This window comes from Molothrus aeneus, unplaced genomic scaffold, assembly GCF_037042795.1.
Source record: "Molothrus aeneus isolate 106 unplaced genomic scaffold, BPBGC_Maene_1.0 scaffold_30, whole genome shotgun sequence".
Classification (NCBI taxonomy): domain Eukaryota; kingdom Metazoa; phylum Chordata; class Aves; order Passeriformes; family Icteridae; genus Molothrus; species Molothrus aeneus.
The window spans coordinates 4251693-4275121 of NW_027098964.1; the positions used below are offsets into that span (position 1 = coordinate 4251693).

The following is a 23429-nucleotide window of genomic DNA, read 5'->3' on the forward strand; positions in this document are numbered from 1 at the left end:
CCAAGGGTTAATACTGTGACACCCCCCCGTGTGACGTCACCGACCCGGCACCCGCCCGGTGTGATGTCATCGACCCGGACAATCCCCCCCCCCCGGTCTCCCGTTTGCCCCCGGTTTTGGCTCCCGGTGATGACGTCACAGCACCCCTGTCACGGGAGGGGCACGGGCGCTGCTCTGATGTCACGGGGGCGGGGATCGTGACGTCATATCTCGATCATGACGTCACGGCCGCAGCGGGATCGATGATGTCACGGCCGTGGCATCACCGGTGGCATTTGAGTGGTGACATCACAGCCGTGACGTCACCGAAGGCGTGAGGGCGGTGACGCCGCAGCTGCAGTGACAGCCGTGGGGCAGAGGGGGCGACGCCCGTGTTCCACCCGGTGCTGACGTCACACCAGGGCCAGCCCGGCCTGTGACATCACCCCCCCCTCCCGTGACATCATCACAGTCCCCTCCCACCCACCCCCCCCCCGTTCTCGCTATGCAAACGCCCCCCGGGCCGGGGGCGCCGGGGGGGCCCCGGGGACCAATAAAGGCTGTACAGCACCGAGCCGCGGCCGTGCTTCGGGGGGGACACCGGGGCGGGGGGACAAGCGTCATGGCGGGCGGCCACCGCCCAGGGACCCCCGGGACCCCCCGGGAGGGGTTTGGGGGTGTCACGGCCCCGGGATCCCCTTCCCGAGCCCGGACACTCACGGGTTAACGTCGGTGGGTGTTTTTCCCGCCACGCCCCCGCCACGCCCCCCCCACCCCCCGTGACGTCACGGCTCTACCGGGTCCGTTCGCCGCCGCTGAGCCCGAACGGTCCGGGGGGCACCGGGGGGGCCTTGGCGGCTGTTGCGGGGATTTCGGGGGGTCGGGGCCCTCTCGGGGAGCTCTTGGGGGGAATTGGGGCGCAAGGGGGAGGGGCCCGGTGGTCTCTGGAGTGAACTGGGGGTGCTCGGGGGGGATTTGGGGGTTCAAAGGGGGTCTCTGGGAGAATTGGGGCTCCAAGGGGGGTCTCTGCCTGGATTGGGGGGTTCAAGGGGGGGTCTCTGGGGGAATTGGGGTTTAAGGGGGGATCAGGAGGGAATTGGGGAGTTCAAAGGGGGTCTCTGGGGGAATTGGGGGTGCCCGCGGTGATCCCCGGGGGTCGCTGACCCCGCCGTGTGCCCCCAGCCCCCCATGGCGCTGCGTTTGGCCGCCCGCCTGTCGCGCCCGGCCCGGACCGGTGTCCGGTGGGGGGGCACCGGGACCCCCCGCGCACAGGGTGAGTGGGAGGGGGGGGCGAGAGGACCGGACACCCCCCCCCCCAGGACCCCCCCCCGGGATTGGCAGCGACGGGGGGGACACCGCGAGCCCCCGGTGCTGACCCCAACGGGAGGGGGGGACACCGCGAGTCTCCGGTGCTGACCCCAACGGGAGGGGGGGACACCGCGAGTCTCCGGTGCTGCCCCCCCCCTTTCCCGGTGTTCCCCCCCTCTCCCGGTGTTCCCCCCCCCCTCTCCCGGTGTTCCCGCCCCTCTCCCGGTGCTGACCCGCCCCTCCCGGTGCTGCCCCCTGCCCAGCCGCCGCCCCGTTCGACTGGCAGGACGCGCTGGGGCTCGAGGCGCTGCTGAGCGCCGAGGAGCGGCTGCTGCGGGACACGACGCGCAAGTACTGCCAGGAGCGGCTGCTGCCCCGCGTGCTGCACGCCAACCGCCACGAGGGTACCCCAAAAACCGCCCCCCCAAGCGCCCCCGCGCTGCCCGACCCCCCCCGGTACAGCCCCAGAGCCCCCAAGCGCTTCCAGAAGCCCCCGGGGCCGCTCCCCACCAGGGTACCACAGCTGCCCCCCAATGCCCCCGAGTGTCCCCCCCAAACTTGGCTGACCCCCCCATTCACCCCTGAGCTCCCTCAGGATCCTTCCTGTGCCTAAAATGGGGGGTTTTGGTGCCCCCAAAAGCCCCCGGCCCCCCAAAACCCCCCCAAATCTCCCTGACTCCCCAGACTCCCTCCAACACCCCCCAAATCCTCTCCCCCCTCCCCTCCTGCAGGCCCAGGTGTGGGGGACCCCCAGATTCACCCAGGGGGTCCCCCCGCTGTCCCCCCCCCCCCTCTGACCCCCACCTTGCCCCCCCAGTCTTTGACCGGGAGATCGTGACTGAACTGGGAGAACTGGGGCTGCTGGGCCCCACCATTCAAGGTCAGGGGGACGTGGGGACCCCCGGCGGGGATTTGGGGACACAACGGGGGGGGCGTGGGTGGTCAGGGACTCCCCCTGGGGTGCTCAGGGGGTGCTCAGGGGTGGGGGACGGCTCTGGAGGGGGCTTTGGGGGTCAGGGAGGGGGTTTGGGGGCTCTGTGGGGGGACCTGGGGGGGCTGGCGGGAGCAGTTTGGGGGTGACACTGGGGATTCGGGGGATGGCGCTGGGCCCAGGGTGGGGCTGTGTGTCAGGGCAGGGTCCTGGAGGGGTCCTGGGTGACCCCGGGGGTCTCTGAGTGACCCTTGAGGGGTCCTGGGTGACCCCGGGGGTCTCTGAGTGACCCTTGAGGGGTCCTGTGTGACCCGGGGGTCTCTGAGTGACCCTTGAGGAGTCTCTGTGTGACCCCAGGGGTCCCTGTGTGACCCTTGATGGGTCCCTGTGTGCCCACTGTGACCCCGGGGGTCCCAGTGTGACCCCTGAGGGGTCCCTGTGTGAGCTGGGGGTCCCTGTGTGACCCTTGAGGGGTCCCTGTGTGCCCTGTGTGAGCTGGCAGTCTCTGAGTGACCCTTGAGGGGTCTCTGAGTGACCCTTGAGGGGTCCTGGGTGACCCCGGGGATCCCTGTGTGACCCTTGAGGGGTCCCCGTGTGACCCGGGGGTCCCTGTGTGACCCCTGAGGGGTCCTTGTGTGACCTGGGGGTCCCTGGGTGACCCTTGAGGGGTCCCTGGGTGACCCTTGAGGGGTCCCTGTGTGCCCTGTGTGACCCAGGGGTCCCCGTGTGACCCGGGGGTCCCCGTGTGACCCTTGAGGGGTCCCCGCAGGGTACGGCTGCGCGGGCACCACGTCGGTGGGCTACGGGCTGGTGACGCGGGAGCTGGAGCGGGTGGACAGCAGCTACCGCTCGGTGCTCAGCGTGCAATCCTCGCTGGTCATGTACCCCCTGTGGGCCTACGGGACCCCCGCCCAGCGCGAGCGCTTCCTGCCCCGCCTCGGTGAGACCCCCGCGGGGGCAGGGGCGGCTCGGGGGGCGTTTGGGGGGGCGGGAGGCAGCACCGAGGGGCTTGGAGGAGGAACGGGGGGCACAAGGGGAGCAGTGGGGTGGTTGGGGTGCCCCTGACGCCCCCTCCCCAGCTGGGGGATGTGGGGCGGAGGGGCAGAGGGGCGTTTGCGGGGGGCTTGGAGGAGGAACGGGGGGCACAAGGGGAGCGGTGGTGCCCGGGGTGCCCCTGACGCCCCCTCCCCAGCGCGGGGGGAGCTCGTGGGGTGCTTTGGGCTGACGGAGCCCAACCACGGGAGCGACCCGGGGCGGATGGAGACGCGGGCACGGCACAACCCCAGCGCCGGCACCTACACCCTGCGCGGCTCCAAGACCTGGTGAGCCTCGGAATTGGGGTCAGGGGGACACGGGGGACCCCCAGGGCTGCCCCGTGACCCTCCCTGCCCTCCCCAGGATCACCAACTCGCCCATCGCCGACCTGTGCGTGGTGTGGGCCCGCTGCGAGGAGGACGGGCGGGTCCGGGGCTTCCTGGTGGAGCGCGGGACCCCCGGGCTCAGCACCCCCAAAATCGAGGGCAAGTTCTCCCTGCGGGCCTCGACCACCGGGATGATCCTGCTGGATGACGTGGAGGTGCCCGAGGAGAACGTGCTGCCCAACGCCGAGGGGCTGGCGGTAAGGGGGGAGCCAGGGCATCCCCCCCCGGTGGGATGGGAGGGGTCCCGGTGGGATGGGAGGGGTCCCGGTGGGATGAGGGGGGTCCCGGTGAGATGAGGAGGGTCCCGGTGGGATGGGAGGGGTCCCGGTGGGATGGGAGGGGTCCCGGTGAGATGAGGGGGGTCCCAGTGGGATGGGAGGGATCCCGGTGAGATGAGGGGGGTCCCAGTGGGATGGGAGGGATCCCGGTGAGATGAGGGGGGTCCCAGTGGGATGGGAGGGTCCCGGTGAGATGAGGAGGGTCCCGGTGGCATGAGGAGGGTCCCGGTGGGATGGGAGGGGTCCTGGTGAGATGAGGGGGGTCCTGGTGGGATGAGGAGGGTCCTGGTGGGATGAGGAGGGTCCCGGTGGGATGGGAGGGTCCTGGTGGGATGGGAGGGGTCCTGGTGAGATGAGGAGGGTCCCGGTGAGATGAGGGGGGTCCCGGTGAGATGAGGAGGGTCCCGGTGGGATGGGAGGGGTCCCGGTGGGATGGGAGGGGTCCCGGTGAGATGAGGAGGGTCCCGGTGGGATGGGAGGGGTCCCGGTGAGATGAGGAGGGTCCCAGTGACACCCCCTGTCCCCCAGGGCCCCTTCGGCTGCCTGACCCAGGCCCGTTACGGCATCGCCTGGGGCGCGCTGGGCGCTGCCGAGGCCTGTCTGGAGACGGTGCGGCAATACGTGCTGGACAGGTGACGGGGGGCTGGGGGCGCTTTGGGGGGTCCCACGGCCCCCCGAGCCCTCAAGGCTCAGCGCCCCCCTGCCCTGGCGTGCAGGAAGCAGTTCGGGGGCCCGCTGGCCCGGAACCAGCTGGTGCAGAAGAAGCTGGCGGACATGGTGACGGAGATCACGCTGGGGCTGCACGCCTGCCTGCGGCTCGGCCGCCTCAAGGACGAGGGCAGGTGCGTGGCAGCGTCCCCAGCGGGGGCCCGGGGGCTCCTGGAGGGGCTCAGCGCGTCCCCGCCCGCGTCCCCACAGGGCCGCCCCCGAGATGGTGTCGATGCTGAAGCGGAACTCGTGCGGGAAGGCGCTGGGCATCGCCAGGGACGCGCGGGACATGCTGGGGGGCAACGGCATCTGCGACGAGTTCCACGTGATCCGGCACCTCATGAACCTCGAGGCCGTCAACACCTACGAGGGTACGGCGGGGAGGGGGGCGCGGGGGTCCCCCGGGGGTTCGGGGGGTCCCGCTGAGGCGTGGTGGTCCCCGCAGGCACCCACGACATCCACGCGCTGATCCTGGGCCGCGCCATCACCGGCATCCAGGCCTTTGCCCCGGCCAAGGGGACGTAGTGGGGACGTGGTGGCACCGGTGACACCGGTGGGGACCGGGTCTGCTCCTCGTGGGAAGGGATGTGAGGAGATGGCGGCGCTGACAGGACACGGCGTCGCCAAGCGGACCCAGGTATCCCCAGGAGGGATCCAGTGTCACTGGCCAGGCCTCGTGTCACCAACGGGACTCGGTGTCACCCCAACCAAATCCCATGACACTGGCGGGACCTGGTGTCACCAAGCACAACTTGTGTTGTTGATGGGACCCAAGGCCACCAAGCAAACCTGCTGTCACCAACGGGACTCGGTGTCAGCGACAGGACTTGGTGTCACTCAGGGGACCCCACTGGTGCTGGGCGCCGTGTCCGGTGCCGTCCCGGTGCCTTCGCCATCCCCGTGGCCAATAAACGGTGGGACAGCCCCTCCATGCCAGCCCTGCTCGTCAGCGTTAATTGACCTGCCGGGACCCAGCTCTGCCCTCGGAGGAGGGGCCCAGCCCATCACAGCCCCCCCATCGAGCTTTTGGGTCGGCTTCAGCCCTTTATTTGTTCCAACCACCAACATAAACAGCAACAGCAAAGCCCTTTGGGTCCAAAATGCCCTTTTGCAAAGCCCGGCACAGCGCCGTGGGTTTGGGGGTCCCGCTCAGGTCTGGGGGTGCCCTCAGGCCTCGGGCTGCAGGCAGAGCTCCTGATACGCCGCCTCCACGGTGCAGCAGATGCGGCGCAGCTCCGCCTGCACCTCCTCCACGCGCTCCAGCACCTCGCCGAGCGCCTGCAGCCGCTCCTGGATCAGCCCGTTGTGGAAGCCGTAGCGGTGGAAGAGCCGCTCCTCCAGCTGCTCCGCCAGCTCCGAGACCTGCCCGAGCGGGGGCCGCGGCTCGTCCCGGCGCTGGCACGGCCGCCGTCCCCGGGGCCGGGGGGCAGCTGCGCCCGCCCGCGCTGGCACCGCTCCCGGCCTGGCCCGGCCGCCGCCAGCTGCGCCCCGGTAGCCGCAGCGCCGGTCGCGGTGGCCACCGAGCGCCGGGTCAGCGCGGGCCGCAGCTGCCGGGCCGGGCCGCCATCTGCGAGGGCAGCGTGGGGACAAGGGGGGGACACCAGGGGGACAGCGAGGGGACAGCGGGGGCCGCTGGAAGCGGGGCCGGAGGCAGCTGCGGCCGCCCCCGCGGGGGCTCGGGGGGCTCCCCCCGGCCGGGCTCCGCAGCTGCCTCCGCGGCCGGGCTCTGCCTCCCTTGTCCCGCCCAACCGGGCGGAATAACGCGGTCCCCTGCGCCCCGGGGGGAAGGAAGGAAGGGACCGCGGCGGCCGCTCCGCGCTTACCTTCAGCAGCAGGCTGCCCCTGACGCCGCTCAGCTCCGTGTGCGCTTCCTCGCGGCCGCTGTTGAGGCGGCCGAGCACGTCCTGCACCCGCTGCTGCAGCCCCTCCACGGCGGCGTCCAGCGAGGCGAACAAGGGCGAGGAGCGGGGACCCAGCGCTGGCCCCGCGCGCGGCCTCGGCCGGAACACGGGAGCCTCAGGAGGGGCGGGGGACAGCGCATGGAGCCCGCGGGGACAGGGACCCCATCGGGGCCTGGGATTGCGCAGGAACTGGGACTGCGTGAGGGGCATGGAGCCCGCGGGAACAGGGACCCCATCGGGGCCTGGGATTGCACAAGGACCCCATTAGGGCCGGGGATGGCACAGGGACAGGGACCCCTGTGAGGAGCATGGAGCCCACAGGGACAGGGACCCCTTTATGAGGGGCACGGAACCCATGGAGACAGGGTGAGGGACATTTCTGCCCCATTAGGGCCATGGATCACACAAGGACAGGGACCGCCATCAGGGCTGTGCACCCTATCAGGGTCACAGGCCACAGGCATCGGGACAGGCTGGGCCCTGTGGCAGCCCTGCCAGGCCCGTTAATTGAGAATTACCCTCTAATTAACGTGGTGACACGTGTGTCCCCCCTCCCTGCACTGCTCGTTGCATCCCCCCGCTCTTTTTTCTCCATTTTCACTCCAAAGGTGAAGGTGAAGGCGGTACCTGTCGGGTTTCTCGCCGGGGGGCTCGTCCTCCCCCAGCTCCGCCGCGAAGGGGCTCTCGCCCGCCGCCGCCTCCGGTTCGGGACCATCAGGCTCCTCCCGCGACATCCCGGCCCCGGGGGGCTGCAGGGGAAGGAGCCCCGAGCTGGGGCCGGGGTCCCGGGGTGGGCTGGGGGCACTAAGCCGGGCTCCGGCGGTGGGTTTGGGGCACTAAGCCGGGCTCGGGCCGGGGTCCCAGGGTGGGTTCGGAGCACTTTGCCGGGCTCGGGCCGGTGCCCGTTCGGGGCCGTACCTGGGACCCTCGGCCGCCCCTCACCACATAGCCCTCACGGGGCTCTGCTGGGCGGGCACCGCCGCCGCCCAATCAGCGCCCGCCATTCACACCTCGGCGCTGCTGATTGGAACCTGAAGGGACCCCAAAGGATGATTGGCACCCGCGCGGGCCAATCGCTGGGCACGAAAAGGCAGCGGCGGGAAAGGCGCGAAGGGTCCGGAGGTCCCGGGGGGATCTCGGGGGTCCCGGGAGTGTTCCGGGCGGATCTCGGCTTCCCCAGCGCCTTGCGACGCCACAAGGTGACAATAAACACTCCCCAAACGGTTCCCTTCCCCAGCACACACACAGGCACCGCAGGACACCGGGCTTTATTTGGGGTGGGGACCCCTCCCCAAAATGAGGGGACCCCCGGGAGGGGGAGGTCACACATCCAGGCGGCACATGGGGCTGTCGTAGACCATCTGCAGGTTGACGCGGTGCCCCACGAGCTCCCGGATGTTGTTGATGCCGTATTTGATCATGGTGGGTCTGGGGGAGGTGGGATGGGGAGGGTGTCAGTGGGGTGGGGGGGCTGGGATGGGCCCACACTGGGGTCCCCCCCCGCCCCAGAGGTGACCCCCACTCACCGCTCCAGCGAGAGCCCCCAGGCGATGACGGAGACGTTCTCGGGGAGCCCCATGGGCAGCAGCAGCTCGGGGCGGAAGACCCCCGAGTTCCCCACCTCCACCCACTTCTTCAGCCCTGGGGAGGGGGCGAGGAGGGCAAGTGAGGATCCCACGGACCTCCTCCCCATACTGGGGAGCGCTCAGACCCCCCTGCTCCAAACGGGGACCCCCCCAAGCTCACCCTCGTGGTAGCTGAACACCTCCATGCTGGGCTCGGTGTAGGGGTTGTAGGCGGGTTTGAAACGCAGCTGGGAGATCCCTGCGGGCACACCGGGGGTCAGGGGAGCGCCAGGTGGGTCTGGGGTCCCTCCCCAGCGCCCCCCGCGTACCCAGCTTGGTGAAGAACTGCCGCAGGATGCCCATGAGGTGGCCCAGCGTGAGCCCCCGGTCGGCCACCAGCCCCTCCACCTGGTGGAACTCGGCCAGGTGCGTCGCGTCCAGGCTCTCGTTGCGGAACACGCGGTCGATGGAGAAATATTTCACCGGGCTGAACTTCTCCTGGGGGGGGAGAACAGAGCAGTGAGGGGGCAGGTGGGACCCCCAGACTGCCTGAGAACTGCTCTGATCCCCCTCAAATTGTTCCGGGCTTCCTGAGCCCCCCCTAAACAATGCTGAGCATCCTACATTGGCTCTGAGCACCCCAAATCCCACTGACACCCCAAATCCCACTAATCCCCCCCAAAATCCCTCTGTTCTCCCTCATGGCTGTACCCCCCCAGACCCTGGCAAGGACCCCAAAGCCCCCAGACCCCCCGAGAGCCCCCAGACCCCCCCAGAGCCCCCAGACCCCCCCAGAGCCCCCAGACCTGCCGTGCCAGCTGGAACAGGGCACGGGCACTGGCTGATGTGGTGTGGGTCCTCAGCAGGTTCTTCTTTGCCTCCTCCCCCTTCCACTCGTACCTGTACCTGGGGGGGGGGCACAAAGGGGGTTCAGGGGGGTGGGGGACACACGTGGGACCCCCCTGAGTCGCCCCCGGGGTCGGGGTCTCACCCCTGTGAGCCGTAGCCTCCCTGCGAGTGCACCTTCTTCACCTTGGAGGAGTAGCCAGGGGGCAACTGGGGGGCTTCGGCGGGGTCTGGGGACGGGGGGCAAAAAGGTGAGGGGGGTTCTGGGAGGCTTTGAGGGGCGTTTGTGGGGGCTTGTCAGAGGGATTTGGGGGGATCACAGGGGTGGGCAGGGGGGCTCTGGGGGGGTTCAGAGGGGTGTGGGGTGGGCACGGGAGCTCGGGGGGCTTTGGGGAGAATCAGAGGGGTCCCGGGGGGGTCAGCAGGCCCCCGTGCCCCCCCAGCACCCACCCAGCAGGAAGAAGGTGTCGTGCTGGTCGCGCGCCGGGTGCTGCTGCGGCTGGAAGAGCGCGTCGAAGTTCCAGAAGGAGCTCTCCACAAAGTTATCCGTGGGCATCTCCGTGAACCTGGGGGCCCACCGAGATTAACAGAGGGCGGGCGGGCTCCGTGGGCCCCCCCCCCCTCCCCCAGAGCCCCCCACTCACCCCATCTCCAGGAAGATCTGGCGCAGCTCCGAGCGCACCTTGAGCAGCGGGTGCAGGTGCCCGCAGGCCGGGGGCAGCCCCAGAGAGGAGAAGTTGTAGGGTTTGAAGGGCAGCCGGCGCCAGGAGCCCCTGCAGGAGGGGCTGGGGGTCAGGGCAGGCCCGGGGGGGGGTCCTGGGGGGGTTTTGGGGGGTCCTGGGGGGCACCTACGTGGCGATCATCTCCGGGGTGAGCTCGGTCTCCGGGCGCGCCACGGCCGTGCTGAAGGCGCTGCCCTTGCGGATCCAGAAGGATTTGAGGGTCCTGGGGGGGGCAAGGGGGGCGCTGGGGACCGCCAGAGCCTCACTGGCTGCTTTAATTAATGCTAATTTCATTAATGACCACCCTCACTTTCTCTATTTAACGTTTCACCCACGTGAGTTTTACACAGAGTTTTTAATTGGGCTGTTAGACTGTTAAAGTCTTGATTTTGCTGAATTAGTCTTCAGCAAACAAAACCAAAAGGGTCTGAAAATGGGGCAGAAAGGCCTCAAATTTATGCCACATCAAAGACAGAAAAATCAGCAAATACTGAGACAAACAAAAGCTTGGGAAATCGGATGTTCCCAACCAAAAACGACAATAAAAGGAATAAAGAGAGGGATCAAACTGAAAACTGATTCATGAACACCCCACAGCACTAATTAACGAGAAGAACGGTGCAATTTAGGAGCGATAATTGTTAATTACTCGTGCCTCACTCACACTTCCAGCAGCAGCTTCCTCCTCTTGAGCTCTGAACGCTCCCGCTCGGGCAGGGCCCCCCCGGCCCTCACCTGGCCCAGGTGTTCCTGCACCGTGTCCTGCACCGAGGGCACCTGGGGGGGCACCACGGGGGCACCGGGGGTGGGCACGGCCCAACGGGGGACCCCCGGGGGGGAACAGACCCCTCCTCAAACACTGCTGAGTCCCAGGGAGCCCCGTTTGTCCCCCCAAGGATCACCCTCGTTCATGGAGACCCCCACCCATCCACCCCCAGCCCTCCAGAGACCCCCACTCATCCGCCCCCAGCCCTCCAGAGACCCCCACCCATCCACCCCCAGCCTTCCAGAGACCCCCACCCATCCACCCCCAGCCCTCCAGGGACCCCCACCCATCCGCCCCCAGCCCTCCAGGGACCCCCACCCATCCATCCCCAGCCTTCCAGAGACCCCCACCCATCCATCCCCAGCCCTCCAGAGACCCCCACCCATCCATCCCCAGCCTTCCAGAGACCCCCACCCATCCATCCCCAGCCTGCTCCTCCCTCCCCGGGACACTCCCGGTAACCAGAGACCCCCAGACCCCTCCTCAGGGCACTCCCTGTTCCCAGCGACCCCCATCCATCCCCTCTTGGGCTGCTCCCGCTCCCCGGTGACCCCCGTGCCCCCTCCCCGGGACCTCCGCCGGTCCCCCCGGGCCACTCACGGCGCGGAACACGCGGGGCCCGCCGGCCGCTCCCTTATCGAGGCGCACCCACTTGTTGGCCATGGCCTTGCTGAAGCCCAAGGAGCCCCCGGGCAGCTTCTGCGGGCACAGAGCGGCCGTGAGGGGCGCGGCGGGGGCCGCCGGTGCCACCCCCCGGTGCCGCCGGTACCCACCATGGCCTCGGCCTGCGGCAGCCCCTCCTCGGGGAGGCTCCGGAACAGCCGCACCTCGGGGCTGCCGTCCCGCAGCACCTCCTCGCCCTCGGCGCTCAGCTCCCATCGCGTGGCCGTGCGCGCCTCCGCCTCGATCACCTGCACCGGGCACCGCCATCAGCGCGGCCGCCGCCGGTAACCGGGGCTGCCCCGCTCTCCCCTGGCCCCGCTGCCCGCACCTCGCCCAGCGCCTGGAGGCTTTTTACGGCGCCCACGAGCGTCTGGTGGTCCACACCGAGCTGGGCAGCGGCCTCGAGGCTGCAGAGCCCGTCCGGGGCCGCGGTCTGGTCCAGCCGCTCCAGCAGCCGCTCCGCCACGCTCGGCGCCATGGCCGGAAGTGATCCCGGGACACCGGAAGTGCCGCACGGGGAGGATGGGGTTGTGTATCCGCCATCTTGGGTGTGGCGCAAAGCCCCGTGCCGGTCGTGCTGGGCGCCATGTTGGGTGTGGCAGGGGGCGCACAGGTGGCTGCGGGGGGCGCCGTGACGTCACGGCTGTGAGTAGTGACGTCATGCGGCGCGAAGCGGCTCCGCTGCGGACTCCAGTTTGTTGATTAGGCCCAGAGCTTCCTTAGAGCAGCCCCCGGCCTGGGTTCACCTTCTTTGCATTCATACCTGCCGTGACAAAGCTTAACCAATGACATCATCCCCGCGTCACGGCGCTGTATGAAGGTAGAGGCGAGCAGGAGACCGCCCTACACCGCGTGTCCGTTCCTCCCTGCCCATAATCCCACTTTCCCCTTTATTTCCTCCCTCCCACACCCCACTCCCGGGCCTGTCCCTTTAAGAGCGCGCGCCCCCACGTGACCCCCGGAGCGAGGCGGGGGGCGGGGGGGCGTCTCCCTCGGAACGCGTGGTCGCTCCTCATTGGCCGCCGCGCTCAGCCAATGGGAAGCGGCCATCTGGGACGCCAACGTTCGGGGGCGCCGTCGCCGCCGGCGGGCGGGCGCTCGGCCAATGGGAGAGGGCCGCGCGCGGGCTGGGGCCAATGGCAGCGCGGCGGAGGCAGGGCGAGGGGCGGCGGGAGTATAAAAGGCGGCGGCACCTCCTCCCCCCTCCGCAGTGCCGGGCGGCGCCGGGCTGGGACGGACGGAACGAGTGTGCCCCGAACTCCCCCCGCCATGAGCCCCCTCAGCGTCCTCACCCCCGTCCTGTTCGGAGCCCTCCTGGCGGCCGCCGGCCCCACCCAGTTCTTCCGCGAGGAGTTCGGGGATGGAGGTGAGGGAGGGGCCGGGGCGGGGGTCGCTGAGGGCGGGGCCTGGGGGGGTGCTCCTGAGGTGAAGGGGTTGGGGGGGCGGTGCCTGAGGGGGCTGGGGGGAGTCTGAGGGGAGGCAGGAGGATGGGAGGACCCTTTGGTGTTTTGTGAGGGGAGAGAATGGAGGGGCCTTCCTATCTTTTCTGAAGGATCCTCCTGTGATCTGTGAGGGGAGAGAATGGGGGAGCCCCCTGTGACTTCTGAGGGGCGAAAGGCGGGGGGCCCCGTGGTGTTTTCTGAGGGGAGAAAATTGAGTGACCCCCCCTCCCTCCCCTTCCCGGTGTTCTGTGAGGGGAGAATGGAGTGATCCTCCTGTGCTCTTTAAAGAAAGAATGGGGGGATTTCTCTGTTCTGTGAGGGAAAAAAAAAATGAGGGGATCTTTCTGTGCTCTGTGAGGGGAGATTGGGGGAATCCTCTTGTGATCTGTGAGGAAAAAAAAGGAGGGGATCTTTATCTTTCTGTGCTCTGTGAGGGGAGAGAATGGGGGAGCCCCGTGTGCTCTTTGGGGTGACAGGGGACGTGGGAGCCACTCCTCAGGTGTGGGGACAGGGAGGATGAGTGTGCTCAGGAAGGGCTCAGGGTCAGCCCTGGGCAGGCAGAGCAGGTGCACGAGCAGCAGGAAAAGGATTATGAGGAATACAGCACCCACATGGGTGCTCCTGGGGGACTTTGCTTTCCTCTGCAACCCTAAAACCACCCAGCAAAGAGGCCTGCCCTGGGCTCCTGGTGGGGGCAGGAGGGGTTCGGGGTGCGGGGAGCCAGGCCCGCAGGAGCTCAGCGTGCTGGCCCTGCCCCCTGACAGACGCCTGGACCCGCCGGTGGGTGGAATCCAAGCACAAACCCGACTACGGGCGCTTCGTCCTCACCGCCGGCAAGTTCTACGGCGACGCCGAGAAGGACAAAGGTGAGCCGGGCTCCTGGCAGGCGGGGGAAGAGCTCCGGGCCGGGGTTTTTTCCCCCCACTTCCCCACCACGCCCCACATCCCCCCGCAGGGATCCAGACGAGCCAGGACGCCCGGTTCTACGCCCTGTCCTCGCGCTTTGAGCCCTTCAGCAACCGCGACAAGACGCTGGTGGTGCAGTTCACCGTGAAGCACGAGCAGAACATCGACTGCGGCGGCGGCTACGTCAAGCTCTTCCCGGCCAGCCTGAGCCAGGAGGACATGCACGGCGACTCTGAGTACAACATCATGTTTGGTGGGTGTCCCTCCTGCCTCCCAGACCCCTCAGGGTGGGCTCAGCCCCTCCCTGAACGCCCCCCAGACCCCTTAGAGTGGGCTCAGCCCCTTCCTTGACCTCATCAAGGTGGCCTCAGCCCCTTCCTTGACCCCATCAGGGTGGGCTCAGCCCCTTCCCTGACCCCATCAAGGTGGCCTCAGCCCCTTCCTTGACCCCCTCAGGGTGGGCTCAGCCCCTCCCTGACCCCCCCCAGCCCCCTCAGGGTGGGCTCACCCCCTCAGTGACCCCCAATGTCCCCCCCAGGCCCCGACATCTGCGGCCCCGGCACCAAGAAGGTTCACGTGATCTTCAACTACAAAGGCAAGAACGTGTTGATCAACAAGGACATCCGCTGCAAGGTGGGTCTGGGGGGCTTTGGGGGTCCTGCTGTCCCCTTTGGGGGGGTGTCCAGCCCTGCTGAGCCCCCACCCGTGCCCCCCAGGATGACGAGTTCACCCACCTGTACACGCTGGTGCTGCGGCCCGACAACACCTACGAGGTGAAGATCGACAACGCCCGCGTGGAGTCGGGGAGCCTGGAGGAGGATTGGGATTTCCTGCCCCCCAAAAAGATCAAAGACCCCGAGGCCAAGAAACCCGACGACTGGGACGAGCGGGCCAAGATCGATGACCCCGAGGACACCAAGCCCGAGGTGGGGAGAGGGGGGCTTTGAGGGGGCTTTGGTGGAGCCCTGAGGGGGATTTGGGGGCCTGGGGGGGTTTTGGTGGAGCCCTGATGGGATTTGGGGGCGAGCTCTGAGGGGTTTTTGGGGGTAACTTGGGGGTCTCCAGGAGCTTTGGGGGGGGGGTCTTGTAAAAACATCCTGGGAGGATTAGAAGGATTAAAGGGACTGGGGAGTTGAGGGGTCTGTGACGCCATATTGGGGGGCCATAGCAGGCTCCTGGGGGGCCATAGCAGGTTTCTGGGGGTCACAGCAGCCCCCTGAGCCCCCTGACCCCCTCACAGGACTGGGACAAACCTGAGCACATCCCAGACCCCGATGCCAAGAAACCGGAGGATTGGGACGAGGAGATGGACGGGGAGTGGGAGCCTCCCGTGATCCAGAACCCCGAGTACAAGGTGAGGCCTGGGGGCCGCAGTGGGGGGGCTGGGGAAGGGGCTGAGAGCCCCCCCTGAGCCCCCCGTGCCCCCCAGGGCGAGTGGAGGCCGCAGCAGATCGACAACCCCAACTACAAGGGCAAGTGGGTGCACCCCGAGATCGACAACCCCGAGTACAGCCCCGACCCCCTGCTCTACTCCTACGACAGCTTCGGGGTCATCGGGCTCGACCTCTGGCAGGTGAGGGGGGGTCCGGAGGGCGGTCCTGGGGTGGTTCGGGGGGGCTGCAGCACGCCCTGACTCGGCCGTGCCCGCAGGTGAAGTCTGGCACCATCTTTGACAATTTCCTGATCACGGATGATGAGAAACTGGCGGAGGAGATCGGGAACGAGACCTGGGGGGCCACCAAGGTGAGACGGGGGGGACACCTGGGGGGGCACCTGGGGGGGAGCAAGACCTGGGGGGACACCAAGGTGAGGAGGGACGAGCCCCCCCCCAGTGACGTCCCCACTCCGCACGCAGGACGCGGAGAGGAAGATGAAGGAGCAGCAGGACGAGGAGCAGCGGAAGAAGCAGGAGGAGGAGGAGAAGCAGCAGAAGGAAGAGGAAGGGGATGATGATAGCGACGGGGACGAGGAGGAGGAGGATGAGGAGGAGTCCGAGGCCGAGCCCGAGGAGGCGGAGGCAGCCCCGCGGGACGAGCTGTGAGGGCCCCGCCGCGGGCCGGTTCTGTCTCTGTGAGACCTGGACTCTTTTCTATGGGCGCCGCCGCCCGCGGGGCCCGGGCAAGCCGCGACTGCGCCGGGACCGAACCGGCGCGGCCGGGACCCAACCGGCAACGGGCGCCCCGCGGGGCGAGGACTCAGGACCAGCGCCGGGGGTGGGGAGGGTGCGGACGGGGATGGGGTGGGGGGGAGCACCGGCGGTGTCGCACGGGACTGTACGGGGGTGTCGCGATCCGGTTTCTATTAAATTAACGATCGTCCCGGCGCCACCGCTGTTTATTCCTCGTTATTTCCCCTCGTTCTTCCCCTCTGCCCGCGCCATGTTGCGGCCGCCGCCATTTTGTGCCGCCGCGCGCGTCACGTGACCGCGCCCGGTTCGCGGTTTAACCCCCTCGCTCGGGTCACGTGACGGGGCGTGGCCAACCGCGCGCGGATCTCTACCGCCGTCACGTGATCGGGAACAGCCCCGCCCCCTCCGCGCGCGCCGTTCCGGTGTCACGTGACGAGAAACGGGAGCGGGGGGGAGGAGGCGGGAGCGAGGCGCGCGCGCGCGGGCGGGCGCTGTGACGCACTTCCGGCGCCGCGGCGGAAGCGGCGGGGCCGCCTAAGATGGCGGCGGCGTGAGTTGCATGTTGTGGGGCCGCCGGGAGGAGCCGCCGCCGCCCCGTCCCCGTCCCGCCATGGCGGTGACCGTGACGCTGAAGACGCTGCAGCAGCAAACCTTCAAGATCCGCATGGAGCCGCACGAGACGGTGAGGCCGCGGCGGAGCCTCCGCTGGGGGGAGCGGGCGGGGCCGGGCCGGGGATGGGCCCGGTGCCCGCCCCCCCCATCGCCCTCACACCGCGGCTGCCCCGAGGGGGCTCCGGAGCCTCCCGGGGTCCGCAGGGACGGGATGGAGCGCGGAGGGGGGGGCGCGGTGGCCGCGTCCCCCTGAGCCCCCTTTGGGTGGGGGGGGGTTCCGGTGCCCCCTCCCCGGTTTGGGGGCTCCGGAGCCCTGGGTGTCACCGGGAGGGGCGGCTCCGTGTGCTCCTTTACCCCCGGGTTATGGGGGGGGGGGTCTCGCCTCCTTTTTGGGGGAACCGAGGGGGTCCCCGTGCTCCCAATCCCCATTTGGGGAGGGGGATCTGGATCAGGGGGGCTCCGTTTTCCCCCGAGTCCACATGCGGAGATTGTGCAGGTTTATTTGGGAAGATTCTTTGGGATCATTAGTGGAGATTTATTCAGGAAAATTCTTTATGGACATTTGAGATTTGTGCCTCCTCCTGGGATCATTTGTGGGAATTTATTCAGGACAATTCTTTGGGGTCACTTGTGCAGATTTATTAGGGAAGATCTTTTAGGAACGTTTGGGATTTGCGCCTGCCCCGCTCTGGGAATAATTTTGGAAAATTCATTGGGAATATTTGTTATTAGTGGGGATTCATTCAGGAACATCCTTTAGGAACATTTGGGATTTGTGCCTTCCCCTGCTCCGGGGGGGCTCGGGGTGGTCCCGGGGTGTCCGTGTGGGATTCCCGGGGTGTCCGTGTGGGGTTCCCGTGCTGCCCTGACCCCCCCCGTGGCAGGTGCGGGCTCTGAAGGAGAAGATCGAGGCCGAGAAGGGCAGCGAGGCCTTTCCCGTGGCCGGGCAGAAGCTGATCTACGCCGGCAAGATCCTGAGCGACGACGTGCCCATCCGCGACTACCGCATCGACGAGAAGAACTTCGTGGTGGTCATGGTCACCAAGGTGGGCCCGGGGGCTCCTGGGGGCTCTGCGAGGGAGCTGGGGGGCCCTGAGTAAAGTTTGGGGGCGTTGGGGGACCCTGAGTAAAGTTTGAGGGCGTTGGGGGGTCCCTGTGTGAAGTTTGGGGGGGTTGGAGGGTCCCTGTGTGAAGTCTGAGGCGGTTGTGGGGTCCCTGAGTAAAGTCTGAGGGGGTTGGGGGTCCCTGCATGAAGTTTGGGGGGGTTGGGGGGTCCCTGTGTGAAGTCTGAGGGGGTTGGGGGGTCCCTGTGTGAAGTCTGAGGGGGTTGGGGGGTCCCTGTGTGAAGTCTGAGGGGTCTCTGAGCCATTTGGGGCACCCTGAGGAGTCACGAGGGGTCTCTGGGAGGGACTTGAGGGTCCCCGTGTAAAGTCTGGGGGGTCTGGGAGCCATTTGGGGAGCTCTGAGGGGTCTCTGGGAGGGAGTTGGGGGGTCCCTGTGTAAAGGTTGGGGTTTGGGGGGGTCTGGGAGCCCTTTGGGGGAATTCTGAGGAGTCCTCGGGAGGGATTCGGGGGTCCCTATGTGGGGTTTGGGGGGTCTGAGGGGTCTCCGAGCCATTTGGGGAACCCTGAGGGGTCCTTGGGACGGATCTGGGGGTCCCCAGGGAGGCTTGGAGAGTGCAAAGGGCCTTGGGGGGAGGGGGAATTTGGGGGTCTCAGGTGGTTCTGGGGGTCCCGGGGTATCCCCAATCCCCCTTCCCCCCCTCCCAGGCCAAGTCTGCTCTGGGCTCGGCTCCCCCCGAGGCTGGGGCCCCCTCGGAGCCCCCCGCAGCCCCCCCGGGGCCCCCCCCGGCCGCCGACGCCGCCCCTCCCCCCCCGGCCGCGCCCAGCGAGGAGCCCCCGGCCCAGGACCCCCCCCCTGCCCTGACCCTGCCTGAGCCTGCAGCGGGGTGAGCGCTGGGGGGGGAAATGGGGGCGTTTGGGGGGGCTGGAACGGGTTTGGGGGGGCTGGGGGTGATGGGGGGGGGTCAGGGAAGGGTCTGGGGGGGTCAGGGGAGGGTTTGGGGGGGTCTGGGGGCTAGGGGAGGGTTTATGGGGTCAGGGGAGGGTTTGGGGGATGATTTCGTCAGATTTTGGGGGCAGTTCAGTGATTTTGGGGGCTCTGGGGTAGATTTGAGGCGCAGGAAAGAAATCTTGTGGGGGTCATTAATTTGGATTTTAATGGGGGGAGGCACTGCAGGGGGGTGGGCGGGTCACAGGGGTTTGGGGGGCTCAGGGGAGGGTTGGGGGGCTCTCAGGGGTTTGGGGGGCTCAGGGGAGGTTTGGGGGGCTCTCAGGGTTTTAGGGGGGCTCACAGGGGTTTGGGGGGGCTCTCAGGGTTTTAGGGGGGCTCTCAGGGGTTTGGGGGGGCTCTCAGGGTTTTAGGGGGGCTCACAGGGGTTTGGGGGGGCTCTCAGGGCCTTTGGGGCTCCCCTGATGGTTTCTCCCCTGCCGTGGCAGCTCCGTTCCCCCCTCGGGCAGCTCCGGGCGCTCGGCCGACGCCGCCTCCACCCTCGGTGGGTCCTGGGGGGGATTTGGGGGGGGTCCTGGGGGTGGTTTGGTGCTTCCCGGGGCTGGACACGGAGCTGTCACAGGGGGTTCAGGTTTGGGGAGCTCGCTTTGGGGCAAAAAGCAGCTGTTTGGTGTGTCCCACTTCCTGAACTTGGGGAACAGGGGGATTGGGGCTGGGGGGGTCCTGGGGGTCCCATCCCAATGGTTGGGGGGTGGGGGGTGCAGAAAGTGGGAACAGGGGCTGGTTTTGGGGTGGGGGTCCCGAGGGTCCCTCCCAGCTGAGGGGGGCTCTGGGCTGGGGGAGCTCTCTGGGGTTGGGGTCCCGGGGGTCCCTCCCAGCTTGAGGGGCTTGGGGGTCCTGCAGTGACTGGGAACAGGGGGTGGTTTTGGGGTGGGAGTCCCTCCTATCTCATGGGGGTCTCTGGGTGGGGGTTCTGGGGGTCTCTCCCAGCCGAGGGAGGGTCAGGGGGGTCCCGGGGGGTCTCTCACGGGGGTCTCTGGGTGGGGGTGGTTTTGGGGTGGGGGTCCCGGGGGTCTCTCACGGGGTCTCTCTGGGTGGGGGTCCCTCCTGCAGTGACGGGCTCCGAGTACGAGACGATGCTCTCCGAGATCGTGTCCATGGGCTACGAGCGGGAGCGCGTGGTGGCCGCGCTCAGGGCCAGCTACAACAACCCCCATCGTGCTGTGGAGTACCTGCTGACGGTGAGGGGGGGTCCCGGGGGGGGATCGGGGGTCTGGGGGGTCCCGGCTGCACCGCTGACCCCCCCCGGCCCCCCCAGGGCATCCCCGGCAGCCCCGAGCCCGAGCGCCCCCCGGTGCAGGAGAGCCGGCCCCCGGAGCAGCCCCCGCCCGAAGGTCAGTGGGCGTGGTGGGTGGGCGGGGCAGGAGGGGCGGGGCTGCGCGGCCGCGCCCTCCGAGGCTCCACCCCCTTGGTGGGTGAGGTTAAGCATTCCGAAATCACCTTGGTGAGCGATGGGGGTGTGGCCTGGGTGACCCAGACTTGATTCTGGGTGTGGCCTGGGGAAAGCCACTCCCATTTGGGGGTGTGGTCTGTGTAAGCTACACCCATTTGAGGTGTTCATTCTGTAAGCCACACCCACTTTGGGGCGTGGCAGGTGACAGTAGAGGGAGTCCCATGTGGCCACACCCCATCCAGGTACAGTTAGGGGTGTGGGGTAATGGGGTGTGGCCTCACCACGCCCCATTTTGGGTGTGGTCTCATGGTCCGCCATTGTGGGTGTGGCTTGCCCAAACCCCCTTGTGGGTGTGATTTAATCACGCCTTATTATGGGTGTGGTCTCTTCATGCCCCATTGTGGGTGTGGCCTCACCACGCCCCTCTGTGTGTATGGCCTAACCCTGCCCCCTCGTGGGCGTGTCCCGGTTCGGCCCCGCCCCCAGGCGAGAACCCGCTGGAGTTCCTGCGGGAGCAGCCGCAGTTCCAGAACATGCGCCAGGTGATCCAGCAGAACCCGGCCCTGCTCCCCGCCCTGCTGCAGCAGCTGGGCCAGGAGAACCCCCAGCTGCTCCAGGTACCCCCACACCCCCTGAGACCCCCAGGAACCCCCCCGAGCCCCCCAGCCCGGGCTGAGCACCGCCTGTGCCCCTCGGCAGCAAATCAGCCAGCACCAGGAGCAGTTCATCCAGATGCTGAACGAGCCCCTGGGCGAGCTGGGCGAGCTCGAGGGCGAGGTGGGCGCCATCGGCGACGAGTCCCCCCAGATGAATTACATCCAGGTGACCCCGCAGGAGAAAGAAGCCATAGAGAGGGTGAGCCTGGGGGGCCTTGGAATGGGGGGTTTGGGGTGTGGGGTTTGGGGGGTTTGTGGTGTTGGGGATGTGGGATGCAGAGAGGGGGTTTGGGTGGTTTGGGGAGTGTGGGGGATTTGGGGTTTGGTGGGTTTGGAGTGTGGGGTTTGGGGGGTTTGGGGTGAATATTGTGTGGGTGTCATAATTAGCATCCAGCGTTAATTAACATTGATGGGAAATTATGTGTTTGTAGGGCCCAGAGTGAGTGGGAAAATGGGGTTATCAGGGGTTGGGGTTTTGGGGTCAGGAGGGGCCATCAGTGGGATCCAGGGTCACTGGGGCCGTTCTGGGGGCACGGGGGCCGTTCTGGGGGCACAGGGGCCGTTCTGGGGGGGTCGGTCCCATCTGTGACCCCCTCCCCAGCTGAAGGCGCTGGGCTTTCCCGAGAGCCTGGTGATCCAGGCCTACTTTGCCTGCGAGAAGAACGAGAACCTGGCGGCCAATTTCCTGCTCAGCCAGAACTTCGACGACGACTGAGGGACCCCCGGCCTCCCCCCCAACCCTGGGGGGCTCCTCCTGCCTCGGGGGGGCCCCCAGTCTGTGAGGGGGGGGGGGGTTGGGATGCAATCCAGCCTGGAGGGGGGGGATGGGGACCCCCAGCCCTGCCCCCACCCCGGGAGCAGGGGGAGCCCCTCCCTGCCCTGGGGGGGTGGGGGGGGGGTCTCGGCACCTCCGCTTTGTCCTGGCCCCCCCCTCCCCAAAAACCGACCCCCCCTCCCTGTCAGGCCCCGGGGAAGGGAGGGTGGGGGGGGGGGGGGCGGCGCCGCGGAACAACCAAAACTGGCGGCAAAGAGATTAAATGCAGAGTTTTAAACCCATTTTGGGGCGTCCTTGTTCTGTCGGGGGGGGCTCGCGGGACCCTCCCGGTGGGCACCGGACACTCTCAGGGGGTCAGGAGGTGCCCCCGGTGGGTCTGGGGGGGCTCTCGTCGCTCTCCGGGGCGGTCCCGGGCAGCGGCCGCGCCGCCGCCGCCGCCTCCGCCGCGGCCAGGGCTCTGCGAGCCGCCTCCTCCCGCTCCTGCCGCCGCCGCCGCTTCTCCTCCCGCCGCCGCTGCTTCTCCAGGTCCTCCAGCAGCTCCTGCGCTCGGGCCGAGCCCCGGGCGGGGGTCCCGGGCCGCGGGAGCGCCCCCAGCCCCGCCTCGGCCAGCAGCCGCTGCCGCCGCGCCGCGTCCGCCCGCGCCCGTTCCCGCGCGGCCTCACGGTCCCGGCGCCAGGCGGCGACACGGGCGGGCATGGCCGCCAGGCTGCGGGACACCAGCTCCGCCCTGGGGACAGGGGGGACATGGGGATCCCAGCCCCAAACCCTCCCGGTCCTCCCGGTACCGCTGGGCGATCCTCGCCAGGCCGAACGGTCCCAGTGCTCCCAGTGCTGCCCGTCCCTGCGCCATTGCTCCCAGTCCCATTCCCGGTGCTCCCAATTCTATTCTCGGTGCTCCCAATTCATCCTAGTCCCATTCCCACTGCTCCCAGTCCCGTTCTCGGTGCTCCCAGTTTGTCCCAGTCCCATTCTTGGTGCTCCCAGTCCTGCCCCTCCCTGTCCCAGTGCTCCCAGTCCCATTCCCTGTGCTTCCAATCCTGCCCATCCCTGTCCCAGTCCGCCCCAGTCCCATTCCCAGTGCTCCCGGTCCCGTTCCCGGCGCTCCCAGCCCCACCTCTCCTTTCTCCGCCGCGCCTCCTCCCTCTCCCGCTGCTCCAGCACGGCCTCCACCTCCCGGAGCGGCGGGTCCCACTCGCGCTCCTCCGCCTCCGCCTCCCGCAGCTGCTCCGGGCTGGGCCAGAGCCGCCACACCGGCACCCCCGAGGCCTCCCCGAGCCGCCCGAACCGCCGCGCGGCCGCCCGCAGGTCCCCCGGGTCGGCGGGGGCCGGGCCCGGGCGGCGGCGGAGCGGATCCGCCCGGTAAGGCCGCACCGGGAGCGGGACCGGCTCCGGGAGCCGCGACCGGGCCGGGCCCAGCGCCAGCAGCGCCCGCCGCAAGGGCGCCGCCATCTTTAGGCGCGCGCCGGAAGGGACGTCAGAGCGACTGAAGGGGCGGGGCGGGTCCGGGTGAGGGGCGGGGTCAGCGCTGTGGGTGGAGCCAGGGGCGCGGTTACCGGGTTGAGGGCGGAGCTTGGGCGGGGGTCCCGGGGGTCTCAGGGGGGTCCCGTGGGGTCCCGGGGGGTCCCGGGGCCTGGCTCAGCCCGGGGCAGCTCAGGGGACCCCGGTGGAACCGGGGTGGGGCCCGGTGGGACCGGCGAGCACCGGGGGCTCATCCCGGGGGTCCCGGGGGGGTTTTGAGGCTCCTCCGGGGGGCAGAGGCCGCCTCAGAACGGCTCCGGGGGGGGCGGGGCCCGGTGCCAGCGACCCCCGGCTCCTCCCCGTGAACGGGGGGGGGCTGGGCTGGGGGCGGAACCCCCCGAACCCCCCCAAACCCCCCCGAACCTTTTCAGCCGCCGCCAAGCCCGGGGCCGCTGCCAAGCGCCGTTAACCCCTCCGTGCCCGCCCCCCGGGCCGCCCCCACCACCGGGATCCCCCCGCCACCACCGGGATCCCCCCCGATCACCGGGATCCCCCCCGATCACCGGGAGGGGCCGGGGGGGGCACGGGGAGGGCGCCGCGGTTACCGGGGGGGGCTGCGGGCGGCGGGGCCGCTCCTCGCGGGGCCCCCCGGGCCCCCCCCGCCCGCTCCGGCGGGGCCCCGGACGGGGGGGGAGCCCTAATGGCTTCCAGGCCTCGGCAGCCGCCGAAAATCTGCGCGGAGCGGAGCCAAAAACCCCCGAAATCGCCCCAAAAGCTTCCCTGGGCCTCCCGGGGGGGGGGGGTCCGCTGGGCTGAGCCCCCCCCCCGCCCTCCGCGGCGCTCGGGGGTCCCGGTTTCCCCCTTCGCCGGTGGAACCGGGGCCCCTGGGCCGGGCCAGCGG

General features: G+C 68.9%; 6 protein-coding genes across 6 annotated transcripts; 3 read left to right on the forward strand and 3 right to left on the reverse strand.

The window, feature by feature from the left end:
- Window positions 1–780: 780 nt before the first annotated feature.
- GCDH (glutaryl-CoA dehydrogenase) lies at window positions 781–5563 on the forward strand. Its single transcript, XM_066570448.1, has 11 exons — window positions 781–807; window positions 1162–1252; window positions 1551–1691; window positions 2105–2167; window positions 2988–3158; window positions 3411–3540; window positions 3617–3836; window positions 4446–4549; window positions 4634–4759; window positions 4836–4996; window positions 5071–5563. Exons 2-11 carry the CDS (start codon window positions 1168–1170, stop codon window positions 5148–5150), a joined length of 1281 nt encoding a protein of 426 aa, XP_066426545.1. The 5' UTR covers window positions 781–807; window positions 1162–1167; the 3' UTR covers window positions 5151–5563.
- A 229-nt stretch (window positions 5564–5792) lies between these two features.
- On the reverse strand, window positions 5793–7260 carry SYCE2 (synaptonemal complex central element protein 2). The gene is made up of 3 exons (XM_066570551.1): window positions 7154–7260; window positions 6449–6620; window positions 5793–5987 (listed from the first exon to the last, which is right to left on the reverse strand). Exons 1-3 carry the CDS (start codon window positions 7258–7260, stop codon window positions 5793–5795), a joined length of 474 nt encoding a protein of 157 aa, XP_066426648.1.
- A 516-nt stretch (window positions 7261–7776) lies between these two features.
- On the reverse strand, window positions 7777–11566 carry FARSA (phenylalanyl-tRNA synthetase subunit alpha). Its single transcript, XM_066570431.1, has 13 exons — window positions 11417–11566; window positions 11199–11336; window positions 11026–11124; window positions 10324–10436; window positions 9790–9882; window positions 9582–9710; window positions 9388–9503; window positions 9083–9167; window positions 8898–8997; window positions 8421–8589; window positions 8273–8350; window positions 8053–8167; window positions 7777–7954 (listed from the first exon to the last, which is right to left on the reverse strand). Exons 1-13 carry the CDS (start codon window positions 11564–11566, stop codon window positions 7849–7851), a joined length of 1491 nt encoding a protein of 496 aa, XP_066426528.1. The 3' UTR covers window positions 7777–7848.
- A 742-nt stretch (window positions 11567–12308) lies between these two features.
- On the forward strand, window positions 12309–15759 carry CALR (calreticulin). The gene is made up of 9 exons (XM_066570450.1): window positions 12309–12454; window positions 13295–13396; window positions 13486–13689; window positions 13975–14069; window positions 14153–14362; window positions 14677–14790; window positions 14866–15009; window positions 15087–15179; window positions 15292–15759. Exons 1-9 carry the CDS (start codon window positions 12358–12360, stop codon window positions 15475–15477), a joined length of 1245 nt encoding a protein of 414 aa, XP_066426547.1. The 5' UTR covers window positions 12309–12357; the 3' UTR covers window positions 15478–15759.
- Window positions 15760–16046: 287 nt separating this feature from the next.
- On the forward strand, window positions 16047–21351 carry RAD23A (RAD23 homolog A, nucleotide excision repair protein). Its single transcript, XM_066570466.1, has 9 exons — window positions 16047–16246; window positions 17061–17222; window positions 17946–18124; window positions 18675–18730; window positions 19300–19427; window positions 19505–19580; window positions 20126–20256; window positions 20339–20494; window positions 20897–21351. Exons 1-9 carry the CDS (start codon window positions 16124–16126, stop codon window positions 21008–21010), a joined length of 1125 nt encoding a protein of 374 aa, XP_066426563.1. The 5' UTR covers window positions 16047–16123; the 3' UTR covers window positions 21011–21351.
- On the reverse strand, window positions 21329–22821 carry GADD45GIP1 (GADD45G interacting protein 1). Its single transcript, XM_066570530.1, has 2 exons — window positions 22185–22821; window positions 21329–21797 (listed from the first exon to the last, which is right to left on the reverse strand). The coding sequence occupies exons 1-2, from the start codon at window positions 22517–22519 to the stop codon at window positions 21425–21427; spliced, it is 708 nt and encodes a 235-aa protein (XP_066426627.1). The 5' UTR covers window positions 22520–22821; the 3' UTR covers window positions 21329–21424.
- Window positions 22822–23429: the final 608 nt, after the last annotated feature.